This window comes from Buteo buteo, chromosome 11 (genome assembly GCF_964188355.1).
Source record: "Buteo buteo chromosome 11, bButBut1.hap1.1, whole genome shotgun sequence".
NCBI lineage: Eukaryota > Metazoa > Chordata > Aves > Accipitriformes > Accipitridae > Buteo > Buteo buteo.
Window position 1 is genome coordinate 27,865,811 of NC_134181.1, and position 27,116 is coordinate 27,892,926.

General features: G+C 44.8%; 1 protein-coding gene across 4 annotated transcripts in view; it reads left to right on the top strand.

Moving 5' to 3' along the window:
• TTC28 (tetratricopeptide repeat domain 28) overlaps window positions 1–27,116 on the top strand; it is a 202,181-nt gene that overhangs the window by 119,098 nt on the left and 55,967 nt on the right. For all 4 annotated transcript variants that reach the window (XM_075041105.1, XM_075041106.1, XM_075041107.1 and 1 more), the window contains 3 exons: window positions 1,710–1,857; window positions 4,637–4,909; window positions 5,945–6,075. In XM_075041105.1, coding sequence (XP_074897206.1) covers window positions 1,710–1,857; window positions 4,637–4,909; window positions 5,945–6,075 — 552 coding nt within the window. The remainder of the gene's footprint in view (window positions 1–1,709; window positions 1,858–4,636; window positions 4,910–5,944; window positions 6,076–27,116) is intronic.

The following is a 27,116-nucleotide window of genomic DNA, read 5'->3' on the forward strand; positions in this document are numbered from 1 at the left end:
AGTATTTTCTTTGATTTAAAACTTCATGCTAGTAATCTAATTAACATTGAATTGGGTTTCTGGTACAGTAGCTTGTTTGGTTCAATAAGAACACATTTATACTAAAGGTTAATGAAAAGAATTTTGCTTTTATCGAATTCATTAAAAGTGGTTCTACAATCAAGACTTACTAATGGAAAAGAGATTAAATATTCATGTCTATAAATTTCTCATGTCATTTCTGATTTTCCTTAATCTCTGCCTCCCTGGATTGTATTCTGAAAGTGTCTGAAAGCTCTAATGAAACACCAGTTTGGATATTAATTGGAGATTTATCCTGTTTAAGTAAAAAAACTTCCACAGGTGTATACTTAATGTATCTTGAGTACAGGTTTCTATTACAGACAGAGTGAAATAGTGATGAGGTCTTATCCATGAAAGCAATACTAGGAGCCAATCTCAAGGAGCAGTATTATGTTCTTAAAACACTTTTTAAGAAATTCAAATAATGTTTTATCTTCTGTTCTGAGAGCTTTATTTGTGCTATTGAAAGAGCTTTGAATGAACCAAAAGTGCAGCAAAGTTTGCATCAGAAAGGTATTAGCTGGACATGAAGATAAAACCTGAATAACAGTCATCAAAGGTGCTTAAAGATTCAACACCTTTTTATAACGTAATGTCCAGATATATGTGCTACAAATATACCTGAGTACTTTGAGTAAATACTGGATTGTGGTTTCTGTGATCTCTTGCCCAGTAGATCTCAAGGAAGTTCTGGATACCCTTCGAGCCGGGGCTTTGCCATTGCTTTATGAGTGAGCAGAACATGTTCCTGCAGTTCTTGCTTTGTGTGTAGGTTCCTGGTTTCACAGTTTAGGGAGATGCGGAAGCTCTGCTTGGAAATGCTTTGCAGCTGCATATTGATGTTGTTGCTGATGTAGAAATGGAAATACATGGTACAAGAGACTTAGGTTACTTTGAAGGTATTGCACATTCCCATGAATGGTTTCCTCGGAAAGGAAGAAACAAAAGAAAAATGCACTTGTAAACATGCTCAAAATTATGAGTATCTTGCCTCAATCTAAGAAGTGCGTATATGTATATACACACACACATATATATATGTGTATTATATATAACTGTATATATACTGCACCCAACAAGTGGGACAATGCTGGGCAGTGTCTGCTTTAGGGGATGTGTGTGGAGAAAGAAGGTTCAGCTCCTGTCTGGATCTTTGCATTGTATTTCATTACAACTTGAGCTTTCAGTACATTTTGGTCTCTGCTAGTGCTAGATATTTATATTAGACTCATTGGCAAGAACTGATGAGAAAGGAATCAAGTTATTTGTATGCTGTGTGAGCCAAGAGAACAGAAATGTAGGTCTTGAGAATGAGCATTTGGTTATAAGTAGTTAAGAATAACTAATTGGCCGAGTCCAAGGGGAAAGCTTTGCCTTAAGTGTAATTACCATCCCTGGTGTGCAGAACAGTTCAAAGGCCTTGCAAAGGTTGAGAAAATTGTTGCACCAAGAGGATAAGCAGCTGGGTGGCAGTCACAAACCAAACTGTGGTGTTGGATTTTTCTAATTATAGCCAGTGTGACCAAAGAAGCTAGAATGTGATCATGTAGCTCGGTGTCCACCAGCATGAGGTCACAGGCAGATTTGTTATTGGTGACTTCTACCAATTAAGTAATTGGTATTTCTTCTTTCCTTTGGCTTTTCAGGCATACTTCCGACAGGGTGTGGCCCTTCAGTATCTTGGACGTCATGCAGATGCACTGGCAGCGTTTGCATCAGGACTGGCTCAGGATCCCAAGAGTCTTCAGCTTCTGGTTGGCATGGTCGAGGCCGCCATGAAATCTCCCATGCGAGGTAAGTACCAGGAGATTTTCTCAAGGATGGCAATCTGCTGCTGAGGTACTTAGAGGCAGTCGTTTCAGTCTATGGCTGACTCTGCCAGCATCTGAGGGGGAGAGAACCTGGAGGCCTGAAGGGAAAGACTTCAGGATTTGTCTTCTCTGCTGAGTCAGAGAAGGGAGCCTGAAGTTGGAGGAGGAACAAAAAAATACTCTTCTGATTCAGTGGGACAGCAAGATGGTGATAGCCAGCTCGAGAGGCAGTGGACATGAATCAGGCTGGTGTTGTGCAGCAGTTCCAATGAAGTCCTTGCTCATGTTTGTCTTTTGTCCAGTATTGGTGCAGAATGAGAGGTATGCGCTACTCTGGTCCTGGCTTTATTATTACTTGGAACAACTTCCCAGCGCGAAGCCTGGTGCTTGGCCATTGGGAACAGGGAGTCTTAAATGCTCCAGGCCAGAGTTTGCCCAGAAGAGCACATCAGCAGCTTTTCCATGGTACTCATGTCTTTCAAAACACAGTGTTCCAGAAGGCAAAAAAGGCTGCTCTGCTAATTCACTTGTATTCAGGAAGAGTGTTGAAATCACATGGACCTTGAAGCCATGTTAGCTGTACAACATTTTGCTTCTCTTTCATAATGTCCCCATTTCCAGGATTTTCTTCTCTAGAGGAAGGAGGTAGTCTCCTCTTTGCTTTATTTCTCTTCCAAGCTTTGTGTTGCAATGTCCTTATGCTATTTCCCAGGAGGGAACATGGCAATTCTCATCCTCAACAGATGCTGCTGGGGGCCCCAGGGCTTAGGGGCCAAGAAGCACTGAAATGAAAAAATGTTCTTGTTGGTGCTTCCTTTCTTAGTGTTTTTCTCCATCCTCTAAAATGAATTCATCTGGAAGTTTCTGTTCTATATAGCAGTTGCCTTGTGAACCTAATTTCATTTGGTACCCAAAGGTACTGTGGCTGCTGCTTAGAATGCAGGTGATATGGTATTTCTATGTCAGCATCCCCAAATTTGGCTGATCTCTTTGTCCTATTGCACTGCAGCTATATATTTACGTTGCTGCTCCCTACTGTGCTTCTCAGTGTTGCTGCTTTCCAGTTGGTATCCTCCCACTAACTGGTTTCACAGATTTTAGATCAGCCTTGCTTATAAAGTACTAGTTTTACTTTGAGAGTGTGTATACCATACCACTGTCATGACTATTCAGAGTCGCAGTCCCACTGTGCTAGGCACTCTGCAAGCACTTAAGTAGTTGTTATGTGTTGTTCTGGTCCCCATTCTGTAAGCTCATTGTCTAGGAGAGACATAAAAGATCTCTCCAGGTGTTACCTCTGGTGTAAAGCCAGTCCCTTGTAATTTGATTGCACTAGGATAATAGATTGTTTGAAGCCATGGATAGACTGATGTGAGTGGTAGCTTCCAGCATACTTGCATTCAGAGAAAGAAGAGGAGCAATCGGAAAGGCAAAAGGGTTGTAAGTGTCAGTGTTGTGCTAAAGATTATTAAATGCAGTCACTGGGGGATTTGGGGGGCGTGGGTCCACATTACGTAGAGATGAAGGTGAAACTCCCTTACCCAATAACTGAATCACTGTTGCCACATCTTTCACCTGGTTGTGGCTATGTTTCTTCCCTGACGCGTACAAGAGCACTAATGAACCCCATGTCTGCCTTTCTGTTACCATGCTGGTTCTCCCTTTCCTACTGGACTTGAAGGTTACCAGAAGCACTTCCCTTGTGTTTTCCTTTTTCTTCCTTTCTCCTTGTCTGTACTGGTCTCCGTCCCTATGTTTGCCTGGATTACCTGGCTAGAATTCTAAGTAAGCTTCTTAAGACAGGAACTGAGTTTGTATCTGCTTTTGCAGTGATAAGCATGATAAGTGGTGGCATGTTACAGCAACTATTTCTGTCCTCTTATGTCTGCATTTAATCCCAGGATCTAACTGGATGTTGGTAACTGGCATCGTGTTCACACTGTTCGCATCTTCAGGGAAGTGTTAACATCCTCTTCTGTCGTTGTTTATACTCTTGGTGATTGTAGAGAAGCAGAAATGATGAAAACAGGGAGTAAGTGGCTTCCTGAGGTTGCTGTGGTAGGGTTGATTCAGGTGAGAGCATCTAATCAAGAAATGCCACTTGGTCAGCAAATTCTGGAGTCATGTCATACTGATGTCCTTAATGAAACATGTAGCCAAGATGTTTTATCATCTGAATGATGAAAGCAATTAGACCAATTATAAGTAGTCTGGCAGGTCCAGTGCTGTCATTATGCGGGAGTACCTTCTCCTGCAGAAGAAGGATCAGCTTCCTTCTGCAGTTTTCGTCACCTCTCTTGGCACATACTGTGTGCTGTGGTATCTGGACAGGCACAGATTTTGCAGACGTTCAGCTGAAAGTTTGTGCTGAGGGAGCAGAAACTGCAGTGCTGTTATACACTGCTGGTGGCCCACTTCCAGTTTCCTACAAAACTCTACAGGTGTTTTCTGTATTCCTTCTGCCATTAGACCAGTCTTCAGAGCTCAGTATGAGACTGCTCTGCATGCTTGTGCTGTTTTCATGAAGTGCTTTCTGCAATGAAGACATCGGCTTGCTAGTTGATCTATCTTGATGTACTAGATATTAGATGATGCATTTGAGCCCTGAGTTCCTGTAATAAATCTTGGTTTGATTTGGGCAGTCTGGCCCTTAACTTGCATGTCATTTGGTTACCAAAAAAGGAAGATAAGTTTTGAAGGTGATTTCTAGGTGCAAATATCTTGGCTTGTTGAGTAACTCTGCCTTCATTTTTGTATTTCAGAGTCCCTGGAGCCCACCTATCAACAACTGCAGAAGATGAAGCTGGACAAGAGCCCCTTTGTTGTGGTGTCTGTGATTGGCCAGGAACTTCTGACTGCGGGCCACCATGGGGCCTCTGTGGTGGTGCTAGAAGCTGCTCTGAAGATTGGCACTTGCAGCCTAAAGCTGCGGGGATCAGTGTTCTCTGCACTGAGCAGTGCATACTGGTCCCTTGGGAATACAGAGAAAAGCACTGGATACATGCAGCAGGACTTGGATGTAGCCAAGACTTTAGGTAAGAGTTCTCCTTTCACTCGCTTGAGTGCTGGATTGGTACAAATGGAACAAATTAATAGCTGTGTTAATGGTCAGCATCTCTGTAATGCTCAGGTTTCTGTGGGATTTCATGACCTGCTAAATCAAATCTGAAATTTCTGAAATGTGCAAACTACAGGCTTGTGCAGCCCTGTTTACCTATGTGTGCAAGGGGGTAGATGATCAATGAACGTGCTAAGGTTTTACAGGGTCCTCTAATTTTCTGGTGTCATGTATGTGGGAACTGGTCTTATCCCCTGTGTAGGCTTGGGCTCAAAACTTTATGATAAGTCTTAAATGAAGCAATCTTTTTTCAATAATTTGATGGAAAAAGGTGCTCAGTATGAGCTTCTGAGGCGGTTGTCAGGGAGGGAACAAATTGGGAGACAATGGATGAACAAGAGTGTTTAAAAAATAAACAGATTGGAAAATCTCTCTTGTGTACAGTATATCCTGCACAACATTGAGAGCTTTCAAGCTTTCATGGTGCTGTAGGAGCGGAGACAGTATGTGAGACAGAAAGGCATAACCTTGCAGAAGTGGAGAAGACAGTGATTGAGGGGTCTAGCTAGGAGAGTTCACTGAAAGTGTAGAGACTACTGTCTTGAAGACAGTAGTGGACGTGCTTTGTGGCTGAGCTGTGCTGCAGAATTGCTTTCTGGAGAAAGCTGACGTGCTCTTTGCTTGTTTTAAGCCTGGGCCATTGACTTACTTTCACAGACAAATTGCTAATGTCAAGCAAGGAGTAAACATGGAAGAATGGGAAATTGCCAAGTGTTAGGCCAAAGAAAAAATTTAAAACAATTCTAAAAATAAGGTTGGTAGTTATTGTAGAAGTTTCTGAAGGCCAGCTAAGAGGAGAGTTTTGGCTGTGTATTAAACATAAGGATAAGTTTGTTCTGATGCTGGTTCTGACACTGGAGCATTACTTGTACAGCATGTTCCAGTCTTTCTGCTGGACGCTTCCAGTGATGCCTTTGTTAGCTAACCTTTGTTTTGTTTGCATGTGACTCAGGTGACCAGACGGGAGAATGCCGAGCTCATGGAAATCTGGGCTCCGCATTCTTCTCCAAAGGAAATTACCGGGAGGCCCTTACTAACCACAGACATCAGCTGGTGCTCGCCATGAAACTCAAGGACAGAGAGGTAGGAAGCTTATTGGACTGAATTGGGAGTCAGCACTGCATGGTTTTCTGGAGAGATACAAACATGTCAAGAAGCCTTGTCTGTCTGCCCATTTTATTCTGAGAATTTGGAAGCTGCATGATTTCTCTTCACAGCTGTTCACTTGCCTTTTGTTAAGGAAATTGTTTGTACCAGTACCTACAGTATGTGAGTTGAAGTGGCAGGATGCTTGGTTTGTCCTTTTGCCTCCCCCTGCCTCTAGTCTCCATGTGGCTCTGAGCAAGTCCCATGTGGCTCTGAGCCTCCCTCTCCCTTCCTGTTCATTTGGCCCACAGTACATAGGCTCTAGGGTCTGAGGGTAGATGCTACTGCTGAGCAGGTATCAGTACAACATCTCTGCAGTTTAGCCCTGGCTGTCATCAGCTCTTGTTTTACCTGTGATACAGGTGCTACTGATTCAAACTCTATTAGGGTGCATCCTATGTTGTGCCTTTTCCAGACAAGTAATGAGCTAGCTCCCTGTCCTGAATGCTCACATAGAATACGCTTTGTTTTAAAAAAGTAGTGAAAAGAAAAAGAATCCATGCAAACCTGAAAATACAGTGTGTAAAGTGTAGGGGTTGCTTGGCCTGGGTCTGGTTTGCCTTGACCATTTACCATTCAGCTCTCGAGGTGTTATGCTGGGCTCCCTGCCAGTGCAGGGAAGCGTGCTGCATGGACTGAAGAGTCTGTCCCAAGAGACTTCTACCAAAAGTTCACTGTAAGGACAGAATCATAATTTTAGTGTGAGTTACAGATACAAAGGCTATTCCTCCCCCCAGCAGTGGATTCCCCTCTATTGTGAATGAGAAAACGGAGGGCTTGTGGGTTGCATGGCAGGTGAAAGGAGTGGCTAGAGGCAGCAGGGCAGGTGTGAATTCATGTAAACGCAAGTAGTTCTGGGGAGATCTAAAAACTGGGTGAGATCAGTTTCCCATTGATAAGTTGTTGAAAAGATCCATTTGAATTAGCCGAGTGCTTTACTGAAGTGTTATTTTATAAGTTTTAATAGGCTTTAAAGTGAAAGAGGGTAGATTTAGATTAGATGTAAGGAAGAAGTTCTTCGTTGTGAGGGTGATGAGGCACTGGAACAGGTTGTGGATGACCTATCCCTGGAAGCATTCAAGGCCAGGTTGGATGGGGCTTTGAGCAACCTGGACTAGTGGAAGGTGTCCCTGTCCATGGCTGGGGGGTTGGAACTAAATGATCTTTAAGATCCCTTCCAACCCAAACCATTCTATGATTCTAAGTTAAATATCAAGTAAGTCTTGGAGAGATGCATCTTTCAGTAGGTTGTGGAAGGACTGTGACTGGGGGAGGGACCTACTAGATATTTTCATGATTATTTTACCAGCTGGAAAACCTCCTGAATCAATCCTGATTGTCTTGTTTCTCTTCATGCAGAGCAGAAAAGCTGTTACTCATCATTGTTTTTATAGTTTTCTTGATTAGGAGTCCCTGTTCCTGCTAAGAGTCTAATCTACGTAGCTGCTCCTCCTCTGTGGTGTTTCTCTAAGCAGCAGATCCCCCTGTTGTGGGGAGGGGGCTGAAGTAAATAGCAGGAAACCCACTGTGCTGGCGTGTGCTGCGAGCGCAGCAGCTGGTGTGCCCCAGAGCCCCTGGGCTGGTGCATTTCACTGACTTCAGGCTGCTGATCTAAACAGACCCCAACAGTCGATCTGGGAGGAATCCAGGGAATGAAGGCTAATCGTGATAGTTCTTAGTTTATGACACATCTGGGCACATAATTAACAGTTATTGACAATAAATGACTACTTGGTTTAGCAAGAAAGCTGAGCTTCTTGGATTTCCTGTAGGATGTAACCACAGGAAATTAATTTGGCACTTTCTGATGACATCATCTTGACCACAGAGCTTCCTCTGAACAAAAAGCTGTTTTTCTTGGCTTCCTTTGCAGACATTTTTATAATGCAAATGTTATAAAGTTGCAGTAGTGCTGATGTGAATTCCACCAGAAGGGAATTTGGTGTGCGACTGTAGTGAGGTAATCGTTTTACCTCCAACTGTACAGAGAATTGGTGCAGAAGGTAAAAAGTGCTCCTTTGTATGGGATACTACTATCCTCGGAGGGACCATTGGGTTCTGAAGCTGCTGAAGCAAATGTTTGTACCAGGGGCTTCTGCTGGATTGTGTCACCCATAAACGGAGGAGGAAGTTGCAGAGGGTCTGGCTGTAGCATTCAGGTCTGTCCTCCCCCACACAAGCCTGGAGAAGGGAAACTTTGTCAGCTGAGTAGGGAATCATATAAGCTGCTCAGATGGACTAAAGTTTTTAAACGTTTTTCTCTGGCACAGGGAGTCTGTGCAGCTCCCGTTACAAGCGCGGTATCATTCTGAGTACAGTCCGTATGTCCAGACAGGTCATCTGCTCTTTGCAGTCACAATGTGGGGAAAAGTTCAGGCTGTTTTGTCATACTTGTGCTCAGAGAGAGAATGGAGCAGAAATAGCTGGGATTTGGCATATCTCTAGTGTCCCCAAGAGAGACCTTGGGGTATTGAATATACATGTGGTTTTGGTCTATGCAGATGAGTAAGAAGACTGGTTCTTAGCAAGATGCTGTAATGGGCACCATGAAGCAGCCATCTCCAGTGTCATTTCAGTGCTTTCCATCACAGTTAAGTGATGGGTTGGATTTTTTGACCAGCTGCAGTGGCTATTCAAGAAATTCATATGGGCTAATTCTGTGAGATTGTTTCTGAGAGAATTAGCAGACTTAAAAGTACAGTTGATTCAGGAGACTAGAAATCATAAGGGATTCGGTCTTTCTTTCCATGAATTCTTTGGTTCCTGTGGAGCTTTGCAGATGGTCAGTAGGATACCATCCTAAAAAGGATGACAACAGAAGTGCGGTGCAGTAGAAGAGAGGAAGGTAGGCAGGACCATCTGGAAGGACAGTTGCCTCTCTTCTGATGGAGGTGAGTGCGGGAGTTCAGCTCTGAGATTGTTTGGATGCAGTTAAAGAGGAAATAGCAGCACAGCTTGGTAGTCTGTCATTTCTCTGTGAAGATTAACCAGAGCAGATTTCAGCGTGGGCTGTCTTGGCCTGCTGCAGACCCTGGGAATGTACTCAAGTTGAGAATCCTGATGAAGTCTACGCTGCTGCTCTTTTTATAGTGATGTCTCCTGTACTAGCTGAAGTGAAGCTGATGTAGATATACCTATCCATGCTTCAGCCATGCCACTGGTGGCAGGGTGGGCATCACTGAACTGTGTCTTTATGGCTCCTAGGTAGACAGCATAAGGTTTGACCATACCTTCCTAAGTCAGTGGGATGCTGCATACCTTGTTTGATTACAGAGCGACCACAGGGGCTGGTGGCTGGCAGGACCGTAGCTCTGTGCGTGGGTGCGCATTAGGGAACTCACCTTTGGGCAGCTCCATTAGCACTAGCTCCAACTGAGACCCACTTAATTCATGCACAGAGGTGGAAATAAAATACCTTCAGGCTGGTGGGGCCCCTAGGTACAGGCTTGTCTTTTCCTTTCTTGTTCAGAGCCAACTGCAGGCTGTTAGAGTTTAACCACTCCTGTCCTGAAATAATGGCATGCTGTCCGGCACAGGGGTTAGTGCTTCTCAGCAGGGATGAGAGGATCCGCTCTCTAAGCCAGCCTGGCTATGGTGGAGTGAAATACTGACTTGGTTTCCTTGCTGCTTGATGATGCACGGATAAAGAGTTACAGCCCTGTGCTACACTGGCAGTAGCCTCACATTCTTGTGACGTATACCATACTTTCTGTTACTAAAATGTCAGCGTACATTGTCTGTTGGTTAATGTGCTGAGGAAAGTACATACTGGCAGGTTGGGCTGCAGCTCTTTTTTCCAATTTTTATATAGTACCCGTGAAATGTCTGGGAATTTTACAAAAAGAGGTTCCCTAAACCAGCAGCCAAGGTACTTGTGATATGCAGGAGGAAGAGTGACAGATCATGTTAAGAGGGGAGACTGGGGTTACATTATTTTAGCTCATTGTCTTTTGCCCATCACAGAAGCTGGCTCTGATGAGCATCAGAAGCTTGCAGTCTGTGAGTTTTTCCTTGGAGCGGACTAAGGCCTGCAGTTACACTAGTACAGGATTTCTGATAGAAGAGTCATTTTTCTGCCAGCCAATGGAATTACAATAGGGAGGTCACCTCTGCCAAGTAAAAAACCACTCAAGATTAAATATACAGGACAGGGCTCAGCCATGACAACATGGCTAAGTGCTAATGACTGAAGGTATCTCTGCTCAAAGCGGGGAATAAATAAAACTGATGCTTTGTAGAGAGAGGTGATGGGGCAGAAGATCAGATTCAGTAATTATTTAAAGTCTGGATAGAAGATAAACTCTAACGGATTCCTATGTTTTCATATAAAAGACTTTGTATGTGTGAGTAGGATGGAGCAGGGTGGCAAGGCAAGGTTTCACTTAAAGGATCAAGTTAACCTTTAGTGTAACTCGCTGAGTTGAACTTGACACTGAACTTAAAATCTGTGTCCTGTGATCACCTCCCGGGAAAAATAGGTGGTGAATTTAATCGCCTAGACTGCCTGTTTCCTGATCAATGCAAGACATTATTACATCTTAGGAGTAGTACTACATGGTCATTTGTCTTTCAAGAGCCTAAGGATGCCAGAGAAGCCATGCCCTTCAAATCATAAATTGCAGAAGTTCCTTTTTCAAATTTGTTGGCCTGGTTCCTTAATGGCAGGCTTCAAGGTGTGACAGCTAAATACTCGGTCTGACCCTGTCTTTGCTGCAAGAAACCAGTCAGGGATATCGAGGATAGAGTCAGGTGTTGGCTCTCATGCAGAGTTTTGGCTGAGACTGGTCTGTCCGCACCACTGCAAAGGCAGAAGACCAGGAATGCACTTCACTGTCTCAGGGCAAAAACAGTTTGTGTCTTGCCTCTGTTGGGGTTTATAAGATAGCTAGTGCATGTGAGTTGTCTTGCAGTACAAATCTATCCATTTTTAATAATGGAGGTGCAGAATGTCTGTACTATATTTTTGAAGTAATTATTTTGTTTCTAACACCGGGTAACCTGATCTTCTGAAAGCTATCAGGTAACCCATGTAGTGTGTGTTGATGCCACATCACAAGCTGTGATTTAGACAAGGATAATGCAACCAATGAGCTATGCCAGGGTCAGAGGAAAGATTGGAGTCAAAAAATAAATATGAAAACTTTCAATGCCTGTAACACTAGTCTCCCGTGTTTGTGTTCATCTCTAGCTGCTCCACAGGTGTGCAGAACTGTCTTGTATTATGAATTCTGTAAAGTCAGAGTGCCAAGGTGGAGCTAATGGTGGGTGATCCCTCAGGATGGGCTGGAGTGGCCCTTTTTAATGGCCATTTGGAAGGACCTGTGTTCCTTCCAAAGCATTTAATTTGGAAAAGTAGTACTTGGAGTGTTTTGAAGCTGTGAGGACTGACAAGCAGAAGTGGAAAGGGAAAAGAAAGCTGTGGAGCCCTTCCTCGGGTTCAGCGTCCAAACCCTTACATAGGCTGTGCTTGAATCTTGTCTTGCAGAGGCCACTGATACTGCAGGGACTCCGCAATATAATAGCTCCCCTCTCCTGGGCCATCAGACGCCTTTTATTACAGCCCCACATTCAAAAATAGCAGGGCAGTAAGGCAAAATCATAAAGTAACCATAATAAAATTAATGCTTGTGTGAAAGTGCATTGCCAGCACTATGCTTTTGGGGAGGATGATGTTGCCAGAAGGCCACTGGGTGCTGGCAGCTCCTGTGTGTTGGCTGGCTGGCACGTTTGGAGCTGGACTGGACCTTTCATTAAAGATGCAGCATCCCTCTTTGCTAGGTGGGAATAAACAGAAGGCGTTGGGTGAGGAAGAGGATCATTTGCACCCCTGAACTCTCCCTGGGGCTAGGATGAAGATGCAGCTGAACAACTCGAGTCTGTTTCCTGCTGCCCCTTTTCTCAGGGAGCGTGACTGTGGGAAGGGTGGTGGGGCCTGGTGGAGAGCAGACTGATGGACTTTCAGCGCTAGTTTGCCCTTGTGTTGACTCAGGATGCCCAACAGCTTGCAGCAATCATTCTTGGCCTGGTTTTGAAGGGATTTTCCCCCACCTCCCCTCTAGAAGCAGGTGTTTCTGGAAAGAAGAGGTGCAGAACTGGCTAGGGCTCAGTGCCCTCTTGTTACTGCCGCTTGTTTCTATGGCCACTGGCTGCTGCACTTAGGTATTTCCACAAGCATATGTGGCTCTGAGAATTGTCTGCAGCAGGTGGGTATGCTCAGTAACAGGACTGATGAACTAGATTTTACTGTCTCAAGATGGTTTTTAAAAATGATGGCAATTGTAAGGCAGAGTTCATGTCTGCAGCTTCAGCAGATTTTTTTCAGAAAGGTTGACTGCAGGAAAAAGGGATGATGAAGATGCTAATTAGAACTGGGTGGCTAAGTGGCATAGAAGAAAGGTGTTTATTATGCAGGCTTACATGGGCTTTCTGTGTCACCGTGCTCTTGCATAGCTCTGAAAGTTCTTGTTGGTAGAGGAAACATCAGAATGCAGAAATTCCCACTATAAAGAGAAACCATGGGCTTGAAGCCAAGGAGACTCAAGAAGGAGTTAGGTGCTACGCTTTCTACTGCAGAGAAAGCACTGGCATGGAGCTGACTGCGATGAGAGGCCTTTGCTGGCAGGAGAGGACTGTCACGTTGGAAGGTTGTCAGGGACAACTGTCTGCTGTGCATCTCTGGAGGTGGAGTGCTAGTGAAATATGATTGCTGTGACAGACATAACCAGGGTCTGGATTCAGTTGGGAATTTGCAGATTCTGCAACTGTCTGAACATACTTTGTGTGCAGCTCAGCCACTGGTGAGTATTTAGCTTTGCAATTCTACTAGTTTTCCCCAGTTCCCTTTAAAGCATGTCGGAGCCAGCAATGAAACACAGCATAAAGCTCCTACATTTTGTAAACTACAGCTACTTACTGTCAGGCTGTGCAAGTCAAAGATCAAATTTCACTTTCTTATTTCCAGAAGGAGATGCAGAAAGAAAGATAGATCATTCCTTTCTACTGAAATCTGTAAATTCTGTAAAGCCAAGGTTTTCTGCCCCTTCCTGAAGGGAAGGGGAAATGCTTTCCAGGTGTCCTTCCTGCCGTGCTTTGTCTGTACAAGCCACATCTTCAGTAAATAGCAAAGCCGTAAGTATTTAGCCTTTTGCCTGAACTCCTTGTGTGCATTGTGGTACAGGGCAAAAGAATATTTTTTTTAACATGTTCCTTGCCAGTCATTTTAGACATATATATTCTGCTGAGTTAAATAAGGAAAAAGACTGGAACACAGTCTGAGTTAGACCTGGCACAACTGTCCTTCAGGAGCAACTCTTCATTCTTTGTAAAACATGACCTGTAGGGCCCTCCAGTGTACTCTGAACCTTGCCTGCAGTGCTCTGAGCTACCCTCTTCTGGGATGGTGCAAAGGCTGGGGTGCTAAACTGGTCACCCTCGGCACTGTAAACTGGTCACCCTCGGCACTGCAAGCTCAACGGCTCCAAGCAAATGTGGCGGGGTGGTATCAGCTCCGGCTCCTGCTTAAGCAAGGTATGTGTGCCCCTAGCTGAACTTCTTTCTGAATGAATGGCATAGGAGCTTGTCCGAAATGTGGAGTGCCTCCCTGGTTGCCTGCCCACATCCCTTCCTGGCCCAGAATGATTTCTGTGTTTGGACTGTGCTGACAGGCACAGGGCTCCTGCCAGAGGTGAAATAACAACTGTTTGTGCTTCAACTGCAAGGGTCCCTGTGCTTGCAGTTGTGCTGCAGATTTGGCTGGAAGCATGAATCTGTGCAACCCTTCCTCTCTGGAGAAACCATCGTAGGGCATGTCAGCATGGAGTGAGCTTATCAGAACATGTGCAGCTGATGAGCTGTGGGCCAGGTTCCCCTCCTGATACCTTGTCAGGCATCTAGAGCCCTTCCACAGCTGTGTAGACTTCCCCCAGTTCACACTGCTGCAGCGTGTCACTGAGATTGAAGCTAGAGTAAGAGGTCATGCTCAATAGTGAGCACAGCTTTTCCTCACCACAGTGCCAGTGGCTGACCTTGTAGCTGGGATGCAAGCAGCCTGCATGTTCCGGCACATGGCTGCACTGTGCCACATCGTTGCAGAGTCAGTGGTGCTGCTCTGCTGTCATACAGCTCTGTCATTGCAGTTCTCCCCGGAGCAAGCCTAGTCACTTCACAGAGAGTTGCTCTTCCAGCTGTGATCAACTTCCTCAGTCCCATTGCAGCTGCTTGGCCCCTGACAGAGAGGAGCCTGTGCATTGCATTTTTGAAGAATGCAGGGGTCTGTCTTTTCAGGGCACACATAGCTGGCACCCTGGTATGTGCCAGGTCCCAGGAGACATCTGTGGCTGCCAAGGGTACATGTGTTGAGCAGGAATGGTTCAGACTGTGTGATAAGGTTCTGGAAAAACCATTTTTCTGACTTGATAATGGTAACAGTTTCCATGCCTGTACCAAAAACCTGGACTAGCTAGCATGTAGCAAATAGAAGTGCACTCATCTCTGTACTGCCATGTATGTTCAGGAAGCAAAGAATTATATTTCTGTGGTACAGAACATTTTCTGAATTAATTTGTTGTTCTTCAGTGTCCATATTGCTTGTGATCAATCCAGTGCATTTGTAACATAAATGTTCAGTTATGTGATGAACAGCTCTTAAGTATGGGTTGGGGCTGATTCAGACTCCACCGAGTTATGTGGCACTTCCGTCTCTATAGCTATGTGATGTAGTGAACTGTTGATGAAAGCGTCTTGTTACACATGCTACATGCTATATTTGTATGGAGAAGGCCAGGAGAACAACTGGTGAAGAGCACAATCCACTCAAAAGGGGCTGTGGGGACAATAAAGCAGCCAGAAACACTGGCCCTTTGCTTCCAGAGAGGGTGGTGAACCTCCCTGTCCTTTAGCTGTACAGGCTGGAGAGATGTTGTGTAGGAGGTGGTGGAAGGCTGTTTGTTGTTACTGACTTAGTCCCTGCAGTCATGTCTGAGCTGTCTGGCTTCTGTTGTGTGGCGGTACACCATGCTGTACCTTCTCTTGGCTTGGCATGGTTCAGGCCATCCTGGAAGGCTTCATGAAGGCTTCCAGCTCATTGAAGGTGGGCTAGAGTCCTGTAGCCCATCTTCTTGCATGTCTTTTGGGACGGGCTGGTCTGTTACTACCCCATTCCACTTTGCAGTCACAGTCTGAGCTTAATGTGCATGAAACATTGCACGTGTGTGTGATTTTCTTACAGTTGTTGATAATTTTTAAGAGAATTTGAGAAGTGTATGCAGTGAGGTGAAGACACTTCTGGTTAGCTAACATGTGCTTGTGAAATCGCATTTATATTAGGTTCTGATTTCTGTAGCACATCTTTGGGGAAATAGAAAGCACACCCAGACCTTCCATACTGCATAGCGAAACAGGCTCTTTATGTGTGTGTGTGTTCTTCCTGAGCAGTATCTTAACTGTTGCCAAGAAATCCCTTCTGTTTACCCTTCTGCTTGTGTATTGTTAGTTACTTGGGTGCACAGCAGTGGGCTAGGTGCTGCTCCTGTTCCATGCAGAATTTAGCTTTGCATGGGTTATCATTCATAGCAGTGATCCTTTTCCATTGCATTCAAGTGGCTTTCAGGTATTTTAAAATATAATTCCTCATAGGGCCAACTTTGTCTCTTTCTCACTGAAGATCCTGAAGTGATCATCACCTGGTCACTTAATTCCTCGTTTGTGCTTCATTTATTGTCAGTCTCAGATGGAGTGCTAAGAATCAAATTCATTTATTAACCACAGCTTGAAGGAGCCCACAGCAGTTTCTCTGCCCATGGCATTTGTGTGGGACTCATCCATATGAAGAGGTGTCTGTCCCTGGGGCTGCCAAATTTTTCAGAAGGAAAAATCTGAAAATCTTATGACCGCAGTTATTTTGTTTTGTTTGCAAACAGTCTGGAAAATGAGGACAGGATATAAATACCTCACAAATGAGAACTGGAAATTTCGAGTCTTCAGACTAAAGCAATTTGTCATGCATGAAAACATTGAGTAAGATGTCAGAAACGGGCTGTGGAGGCAAAAGTAGGAAAGTAGTACTTGCTGCAGTAAGCGACAGAGCTTTGCAGAAAATGAGCAGAAAAGGTATTTGTTTCTCTGCTTTTCTGTTTTCTGTCCCTTTTCCTCTTCTGTAGTGAAGCCACTACTTCAAAATAATTTATTACGTAGTTGTCTGCCAGAAGTGGATTATCTGCTGCCTGTAGCAGCATGAACGGGAAAGACTTAAGAGGAGAATATAGCTTATTCCTTATAGCTTTATCACATCTGATTGGAGTTCCAGAAGTAAGGAACAGGCCGAGGAAGGCTTTGCTAATTGATAATCTATATTAGTGGTTAATGCAGCCACTGCTAATAGAAGTGCAGGAATGACAAGTTCAGGGTGTGACTGCTGCTACTGTATTAAACAGCAAATAGCTTTCACTTCTTGAGCTTTTTCAGGAGAAGGGATTGGAAACGACGTGGGAGCTTTTGTTAAGAACTTAGTGTCTCTCTGTTACTGATACCACAGGACCACAGCCTATTGCATAAGCACTGTGTGTATATATTGCAGAGGTGGTAACTTGGCAGGAGCGTCCTCCTATTCTTGTGTCAAAAAACCCGCAATACCTTATCAAAAAGGTCAGGCAGCGAAAAGATAAATGGGTGACTGTGGTGCATCTATATTCATAAACATTTTTAGCACATGGGATTATCTCTTCATTCTTGTTTCTCCATTATGCCTTCTGTTTTTCTCTGGGGTTCTTTTAGGGGATCTTTTGAGTCCTGGAGATACTTTCAAGAAATTGAAACAAGCTGGTTTTTGATTCAGCCTCTGCGTGAGAAACAGCTTTCCAAATCCCATGATACTTTACACAGGATTTACAAACAACAGAATGGTTGATCAGGCTGCTAACCACTCAAGCAAAAGACTGCTCCCAATCTCTGCTCTCCAAAGAGGTGAGAGACCAGCCTCACTTCCTAGGAACTCAGTGGAAAATTACTTGCAGAAACCAGAAACGTAAAAAGATCAGGCCCTTGCAGTTCATGGACTGGATACTTGCAGAAAGAAAGGGTCGCTTTTCCTTCGAAAGTTGTTGTCTAGTCTGAGCCCTTGCACAAAGCCTAGCATCACATAACCTTCTTGCTGATCTCAAGCTGGTTTTAATATGTATTTTCATTATTACCGGCGGGGGGAAGCTGCCAAGAGTCACTCACTGCCCAGTGTGCAGCTTCAGCCCACAGTCTCCCAGTCCTGTGCTGTCAGAAATGGGTAAGGTCCAGATACACCGTTGGCTGGATTGGCAGCAGTTTCCCGACTGGCAGCTGAAGTGGTGGACGGGCCCAGCAGGATTTCCAGGGATCAGCCAGGAGGCTGAGCTGAAGGATGAGGGAGCTTCATAGGGGATCCCAGCACATGTGCCCGATTGTTACTATGTTGAGACTCGTTGTGGCTTGAGTGTTTTTTATTTTACAAGACGTATGCCCTTTACACCAAAAGCAGTGTTGTCATCTTCAGGACGGCGTAGGACCAAAGAGTTTCCTTGCTTACCAGGAGACTGGCACCGATACTTTCCTAGCTTTTTGAGGAGGTGTTTGCAGATTCTTGTCCATGTCTTCCGGAATCATTGCTGATTTTGTGCGAGGCTTGAGGGTGATCTGATTTATACAACTGAAACCTCAATACTGGCCGCTTGCTAGGAGGACCTGGCTGAGCAGATCAGGGTAGGACAGGTGTGCTGAATCCCTCTGTGGAGGGCTGCTGAAGGAGGAGTGTGAAGCAGCCAGTACAGAATTAGGTGAGAGTGGGGCAGGCTGGTTTTCCAGATTTCCTAACAGGACAGAAGCTTTATTTTTACCCCTACTGCCCTTGAAGTCTTAGGTTCTGCAGGTGTTGTGATTTCAGCTTAGTAAGAACTTGTGAGAGATTTGACTCAGTCTGCAGAATGTCTTCCTGGACACTTCCTGCATGATTGTTCAATTCACTAAAGTTCAGCCTTTGTCTGGCCCAGATGTTTGGCTCTGGGTGTACAAAGCTACAGACATACACTTTCCAGTTCATATTGTTCCTGTGTATACTTCTACTTCAAACAGCTGGTCTATGAGGGGCCTCTGATTAACCACTGGGATTCAAAAATCTGACCTGTGATGTAGGTATACATTGAAACCCTCATTAAAAAGTGCGGTGCTATCCTTTGCCTCATTGATTTCAGCCTTTCATTGCAGACAGTAGCCTTCCTTCATTAGGGATCCAGAGCAAACTCCCTCATACCCTGGCGGAAGGCTTACTTTCCAGGAGGGAGGCCAAGTACCAGCTGCTAAGAAAACACTTGCCATATGAATTCATTTGAGGATTCTGGGTCTTCTAGGGCACTAGCGCTGCATTACATCTTAGACTGAATTACCTGCATGGCTGAGAGGATGAGTTCAGTGATGTGAGCAACCATAGTGCTTGAGCATCAAGTAGTTGGATTTGTATAAGAGAACATAAATTCTTTGCCTTTCTCTTTCTGTCTTTAGCAGCTCTTTTTAGAGAAGGTCAGCTTGACTGGATTCATACAGGTTTGTCCAGTTCAAATGTGATAGGATTAAGCAGAACAAAGGGAAATCTGACCCAGTGCAGGAAACTTGGGAATGCACTAAAAGGCCATATGCTTTGTTTTGTTTGGACTTGTGACTCAAAAGGGAAATGTAATACTTCCTGAGGATCTCCTTTAAATGTCCCCACTTGACCTCCACAGCACATGGATTTTAGCTGAAAGAAATGCAGTCTTCTGGTTTTACTTACCTCTCACAGTATCTGCAAAACCTAGCACTCTGCTGAGGCCTGTACCTGATTGCAGTAAAAGAAATGCAATAGAAAGCTTGTGTAAGAGCTGCAATTTGGGGACCAGTGCTCTTTGGGTTTTCAGAAGGCCCACCTCAGCCAAGGTTTTCCCGAATTCAGTTTCCAGTGAAGTAGTATCCAACTTTATGAGCAAGAGTAGTGTTAGGATTGGCACAGGTCAGCACGCCACTGTAGGAGTTAGAGATTTCTTTGCCTGCACAAAGAGCTTCTCTGGGTTCTGTGAGATCCAAGTTTGTAACGTGCTGGCTTTTTCTTCCAGGACTGACTTTGACCAGGGCATGAGTCACTCCTCAGTGTCACCACCTCAGAGAAGCTTGTGGTTTTAAACAAGGGCTTCTTTTCTTACATCATCACTAAAAATGTCAAGTCAGCAATCATCCCTAAAGCGATTTCACACAGGAGCCTTTTAGACTATGTCCAGAAAGCTACCAAATTTTGGCTACTTGGGATAAAGATATGTGAGCCCCAGGTGATGCTTAGTCTTGATGCTGAGGTCTACTTTGTAGTGTTCCTGGGCTGGTGTATTTTGCGTGACTTCCTTTTCTTCGTGGAATGAGAATTCAGTGCTGCAGAGCCCACCCCAGAAAAGCAGCACACTCCTCCTGGGTATCCAGCCTTTGCACAGTGAGTGATGTTGCACCGGCTCGCACAGTGAATGTGAACAGCCTTTTCAGTATGAGTGACAAGCAGTTTTACTCTTAAGAAATGGGTGTAGGTGAGGACTGCTTTCCAGCAAAACACTGCTAACTTGGTCAAAAATATTTGCAGTTCTGTTAAGGGAGTAACTCAGGTTTGGTTTTGCAAGCCTTCTAGGCAGAACTGGACACCTAGCTCCTAAATTATAATGGAGGAGATTGAGTAAATGGATTTTACACTCTAGCTGTTATTTTGATCTCCAAATGAGCAGCTGAAAGTCAGTGTTCCCTCTGAACCCTTTGGTTTCAGGAAGATGACCGACTATGAATAACCTGACAGTCGAGCCATGGTGCTGTTCAGGCTTGCCTGGATTCACATAATTTGTCTGATTCTTTTGTGATGAAACACGAAGAATAATCAGTCCTCTAGAACGTTGTCATTTCCCTGAACAAGTAAGGAATGAGAGGGCTGGTAGTGGATTGTTAGCACAACCCATGGCAGCCTCTGTCACAAGCAGCGAGTCCTTGACACCTGCAGAGCTATGGATTTAATCATTAATCAAGAAGGGACTGGAGCTATCTCTTCCTGCTGTATATTTTGAGTTTTTCTATTGTGTCATCAATTCCTGGTTATTCCCTTTCAGTTAGCAGTAGTTATGAAGTTCCTTCCAGGCATTCAGATACTAGTGCTTCTGTTCCATGGCTTTGGCTTCTTTGGGGTTTGCTTTTTGGTAGTTTCTGTGTAAAAGACTGAGACCTTCTACAAATAAATTGGATTTGACAAGGATATTGATTCCAGTGTTTGGTTTTTGGTTTTTTTTCCTCAGGAAATAATTACCTAAAAGCAAATCTGTTCCTTCTTTCTGTGTACAGATAATGTACAGGAGAAGAATATTGCCTGCTGCTTCCTTTCTTACTTTCAAAAACATACCACATGAAGGAAAAAACTGGATGTGGTACTGGCATATCAGCCTCACCTTTGAGGGAGGAGGGAAGGGCAACTTTGAATGTTGATTGGGCACCTACTGTATTTGGGCGTGAAACTTGCATTAGTGCGTAAATCAATAGATCTCCAAGCCTAGTTATGAAATAATGGTGGATTCTGAGGAAATGATAAAGGGACTTAATAGAAGTGGAGATAAAGTGCAATTTAGAGCCACTGGATCATTTTGGTAGGTTCTGAAAGTGCTCATCCCCTGTTATGCTACTGTCCTGCTTGTGTGCACAACAGCTACATAGCCCATACCTATAAAGCAAACAGAGCTTACATAGAGAAAGAGCTAAATGCTTACATAGTGTTACGTTACTGTAAGCTAACCTCTGTACTTCCTATACGGAAAAGTTACACTGATGTCAGATACAGTGAGATTTTAGTCTTTATGGTGAAGCCAGCAGAACTCATCCTGTTAATGTTTTCAAATTTAAGTATTTCTTTGTGTGTGTGTTCAGAAACAACCTGTTGAAGCTGCCTTCCCCTCACCACCCCCAAAATACACTCAGTGAACCAGGAAACTTTTGCTTGCATTCAAGAGCAAGAGCTGGTTCTCAAAAAGAGCATACTGCTGACTGTCCTGAGTACAGATGTTATGAATATGCATGGCTGATCTTTTGGATACAGCTCCACTGCATCATGTAGGATCAGGCACTGCTGTTACCCCTTGCCCAGAGGGAGAATGGAAGTGGAGGGAAACAGCATGCAAGAGCATTCTGCAGTCAGGCTTTTGAATTTCACAAATGCTTAGTCCATGCCAGTTATTTCCCCACCTTGGCTGTAAAAGCTCAATTTCTGATCAATCCTAATTGGTGTCTGTGTTTGGGGGTTAAAGCTACCTTAATAGTAGGATACCAGGCAGAGCATTTTCACCTTGCCCATTTTAGGGTTATTATACAGTGTTCTCATTTAAGGAGGCTGTGCATTCAGTTAAAGAATTGTTTAAATGTAACATAATTGGGAAATGACCATTCTCTGACAGGGGTGAAATATCTAAGAAACACATGTCTCCAAGTCACTAGGTCCCTATTAGTTGTCATTCTGTGATGCACATATGCTTAACATCAGACTCTACCTTATTCAGCTGAAAAAACTAAGCTGGCTGTTGCTCCCAAGAAAAAGAGAGCAATTAGAAGCCTTTTTCAGAACTCCCTTCTGTGCCTCAGCTCAGTGGCAGAAGAATCTGCTTTCTATTAAAGTGATAAATGGCATAATTGGAGGTGTAAGCAACTCCCACTGTAAAATTTGTCTTTGTCAGATATATAAAGCATTGATTTTCTTTGTTTGCTGATGCAAAACTCCACTGGTATGAAGCTGTAGTCTCCCATCACCCTGCTACCAAGCAGAGGTTTGTGCTAGCACAGCTGGAGTCTGTTTCACATGTGTCAACTTTGTACTCTCACTGCAACGTTTTGACTCCTGCCAGTGCATATGGGAATACCCCTACCCTGTTGGCCCAATGTGTGAGCCACTTAAGAGTTCCCGGTGGATCCCATTATGCAGAGGATTTTATTAAGTATACAGTGATGAATTTATCTTCTGGAATCCTATTACTAACCCCCTGAAGTGAGTCATTGGTGTCCCCCAGCAGATGTAGTCACCAAATTGTTTCTAAACACTGCTTTAATGTCAAGCTCCACAGTCTTTCCATTGATTGCCCCCATGAGCATATAGAGAGTACTGAATAGTTATCTTGCTGGAGAAGAGATGCTGCATGAAACCAGCCCTGGGGAAGCTGGAATTGCCATAGGCTCTGCTCATGCAGACTCCAAGATGATTGGGAAGTGCATCTCTCGGATCAGTTAACAGTAGAAGCTGCTGCAGAATAAAACATGTGGGGACCATTGGTGTGAAGGCCATGGCAGAGGGTAGAGGCAGCCTTTCCTGCCTTTGTCTAGCTGTCTATGTGAGCAACAGCCAAGCCTCTGGAACAGCCCCAGCTTTCTAATCAAGTTGGGCTATTTCTTGTCAGCTCTTTACCCTTCATTTTCCATTTCTCTCTTTGTCTCTTTCTACTTATTTTTCTTTTCTGCTTCACTTGTCCTCCTCCCACATTCTGGTTTGGATGATCCAGCCCTGGGCACTCAGATATGTAAGCCAAGTCTTTTTGCATGCCCTAAGAACAGTTGCCAAGCTTGTACCCTTCATTCTAGGTCTTTACTGTGAGCCTGGAAATGCTGTTGGGCAAAGGGATTAGGAGCCCTGAGAAGAAACATTTCCAGCCACACAGATTTTGCATCCTATGATCCACTTCCCAGTCTAGGAGACCTCCTAAAGAGGTCTTCCCATGTACAGTATGAGCAGTCTCTGCATCTGTCAAGTTTCTCTTGTGCACAGAAGGTCTGAGATCTGCTGCTTTCCATTTATACCTCTTTTCCCTAGCCGTGGCCCATTAATATCATCTGAGTCTGTCTACATGGCTCTTTGCCATAGCTCATCTTATTCAGCAATCTGCATGCATAAATGTCCACTTTTTTTTTTCTTTTTTTTTTTTTTAGCAGCCCCAGGAGACACCAGTTTTCACTGACACCTTGTTTTCCAGAAAGACACTTCCATTTTCTCCCCAGCTATATCAGAAGTGGTGGTAGTGGCCTGTCTTTCAAAATCAATGAGGCTGCTAAATCAGTTCTGCTGATTGTGTTGTGCCTGGTTTTAACTTTGCCCAAAACAGCCTACTGGTTTGTTCTGTGCAGCAGTGAATTTTTTGCTCACCAGCAAGATGAAGGGAGCTCCAATACACATTGAAGACTGTAACGGGCCCCATGCGGTATTTTGGTCTGGGCTTGTGCAAGATGTCTGCATGTATCTATTTTTTTCCATTATTTTTCCTAGTGAGATTGTAAATGACTCAATACTATGTATTTATTAATTTTCGTGAAGATTTGTGTAAAAATGTATTAAAACTCAGAGCAAAAATTTTCATGTTGGTTTTGTAGAAGCCTCAAGACAGGCCCCGTCAGACCCTCTGTTAGATAAGAGCCTTTGCTCACCAGTGTCAGCCAAAAAATTACTTCACTGTGCTGCTCGAAAGTCTGCTCCCAGCTCTGCTTGCTGCTGCACGTGCGGAGGTAGCCGGTCCTGCCTGCGCAGCCCAGCTGGTCGTGGCAGCACGGAGGAGGGGCTGGGACCTCTACCAGCGCCTGCCCTCCAGGAGCAAGGAGCTGCAGCCCTCTCGGTGCAGGTCCAGATCCCTTCGTGAGGCATTGCTGTCCGGTTGGGTGCCCGTCCTGCGGCGGCCAGCTGGATCCCAGGTCTCGCTGGTGACGTGGAGTTTTCCAATGGGATGAGGAGTTGTGGGAAGTAGGAATGAAGTGAAGGTGGCAATGCTCTGCAGGGTGTCCTGCAGAGGTAATTTTTGGAGTGAATATGCCTTTGGTCCCTGATACTCTGAGCCAAGTGCCTGTGCTTCTGCAGAGGCTGTAAATCATTTATTTCTGGAGGGTTTAGCTGGTTTTCACACCACCTGTGGTGCTTGCTGTTGGACAAACACCTTCTAAGCCCAAGAAACCATTTGACCATGTGACAGCATGTTCAGTAGCTTTGTCCCCAGCCTGTAACTATGTCACTGAAGAGCTGCTGCTAGCTGCTCCCCTCTCTGGTCTGTGGTAATTACAGCAGCAAAAGCAACTTATTTCTAGTTCATTATAGCATGTATTGGCAGCATGAAATCCAGTGCTGCTCTCACCATCTGTGGGACTGAGCCCAAGGCTTTCCCGTCCTGCTGTCATGGAGAGCTACCACGGCCTTGCAGGGATGCTACAGGGCTTCCTAATGGTGGCTGCTGCTCTGCCTGCATTGTCCCTTGCATTGAATGAAGTTCATCTGCAGCACTAAGTGAAAAAAATTAAGACACTTTGAATTCTGGCAGTTCTTCCATTATAATTAAACTGTCTGAAAGGATGCCTCAGGGAGAGCAAATGCAGCTTGGCTATTTACAGAGCTGGCTAAGGGAGAGCTTCCTTATAACTTCTCTATCTTATGACCTATAAATTGTATTTAATAGCTAATCTGTCACCTCAGGTTCTTGTATCAGAAAAGATAGTTTCCCTATTAATTTGACTCAGCACAGCATATTTACAGTTCCTCAGTGTGGAAATACTACTGTTAATGCTGCTGCCTCTTACTCTCTGCCTCTTGCCCTGGCCCATTGATCTTCCTGACTTAGCATTACTCTTCCTATCGTGATACAATTTTAGTAAAAATAATCTTTAGGAAGGTTTCTGCTGCCACTTTTTTTGAAAGTCATTAAAGGCTCATTTCTTCAGGGACATAATTTCAATAGCAAAATGTGGTTCCAGCTGAGAGGTGCTGAGCCAGCTCTCTTCTTCTGATTCGCTTTCTTTTTATATCTAATCTCTAGATAGCATGGTCAGGAAGAGGTTAATCATTTGCCTTGGAGAAGGGAATTAAAATCCTCCATCTGTGGGGCATAGCCAGTCTGCAGGTGGGAGCCAAGCAGGAATATACCAGTTCATCAAGGTGAGGCAAGTGTCCAGGGTGAGGGAAAGCTCCCTAACTTGTGTACCTTGTGGGGGCAGATGTACGACTTCACAGGGAAAAGGTGGCAGGACTTCCTGGTCTGATGCTGGGTGGGTTGGAGAGGTTCATCATGGCCACTCTGGGCACTGATGGGAAGCCACGACTATCCCTTAGCTACTCCAGCTGCTTAATTTAAGCAAGTGTTTTTCTTCCAACGTTGATGTCAGTGTACATTTCTGTGTGCTTGCAGTGTGGAAGAAGCAGCTGCTTAGAACAGTTAAAAGAGGTGGGCTTGAATCTGCAAAGTCTTAGGTGAATTTAACCCCAGAGGTCCACTTGCTGTCTGAACCTTGCTGTGGAGTTGTGGTCTGAGTCATGTCTCATGCGTGCAGAGCAAGAAACTCAGTTTTTACAGCTCGCCTTGCATTCTCTGGGGGTTAGTCTGGTGTCTTTATCAGTGGTGTTGCACTGAAGCCTTTCTCCAGCTCTGTGATGTCCAAGCTGGTTGGCATGACCTGTGAGGTGCTTTCAGTTGCATGGCTTGCGCTTACCATGTGGAATGCTATTTCATGGAAGAGATCTTGGTGTTGTGCCTAGGGATACTACACCCAGAACACTAAAGTGTGCTTGCTCCTTAAACAAAAAGCACCAATATCAGCTGCATTGGAGGGCCATCCAAGTCATAGCAAGAGGGAAGTAGCAAAATAAAATAAAAGTATGCCACACATGTGGCTCCAGCAGTTGAGCAAAGCAAGAACAGAGGGAGCATACCTTTCTTCCTGACACTGGAACAGCTGAAGGGGCCCCACCTACTTGCAGCCTAGTGGTGTGGTGAGCTGCTCTTCCCCCTCATCACACCACTCAGTGTAAAGATCATGCCTGTTAGGAGATAGGAAATTTGAACAGGTGATCAGGGAGCTCAGAATTCACTACATGAACAAGAACACTAGCCTGTGGGAGCGCATAGCCAAGGATAGGAAAAGGGTGAGGCTGCCTCTTTCTTGGTAGCACAGGGCTACGCCATTTCAAACAGCAAGGACAAGTGTCCTGAGATGCTATGTCACCATCTCAGATGGAAGGGTGGGCTGGATCTTTCCTGAGCTAGGGTGCTAGGGAGGGGTGAAACCAGTCTCTCTGCAGTCACTCACCCTGACTGCTCCTTTCTGGAGGTTTGGAAAAGATGGCTGTCGTGAAACTGGGTCACAGCAGCAGCTGGGTAGCAAAGGAAATGCACATGCAGGGACCACGGAGGATTCGGGGTCAGGGCTTTGGAGTGAACAGCCACGCTGAGGCAGCAGATGTGCGTTAGGCAGAAGGCACAAACCCCTGCTCTTGGCTCCTTGCCCTGCTCTCTGGCTGTGTATGCTCTGTCTCTGCCAGTGGAAGGAAGGCCTGCATCCTGGTAGATGCAGTGGTCAAAAGAATCTTGATTCTCAGATAATTTGTCTTGTTAAATACAGCTGTTTCTCAGTGGTAAGAACTCAGCTTTTCAAATAGCTATATTTATTTAAGATGTCCCCAGGGGACAGAGGCTCCAGCTGCTGAAATACTGTTGTCTTTGCTGCAGTCCCGAGGTGGTTCGGGGCTCAATAACAACTGATGTTGTTCTAGAAGGACCCTGATGCTGCACAGTAAGAACTGTGCTCTTGGGAGCGTGGTGTGATTGGCCAAGCAGAGGTACGTGAAGATGCTGGTGGCTGCACTCTGGCCTACTGGTATTGCAAGATAAGCAGCAGAAGCACTTCCCTTCTCCCAGCTGAGTTCTGGCTGCCAGTGTAAGTTTTCCAGCAGCAGCTATTCAATGACTGTTTAGCCTGGAAAGAAGAGACTGCAGAGTCCTCATGGTGGCTCAACCTGCAGCGTGGTTATGTCAAGTTACGCATTCTGCTGCTGATCTCTGACAGTGCTTTGGCATCATCCTGCAGAGTCTCAGGAGTCTGTTGCTTTGATGTGAGCTTACTGGGTGGAGGGTAGAACAGAGCAAGCATTTGTTTGCAATGTTCTCTGCAGGTGAATATCGCTATTT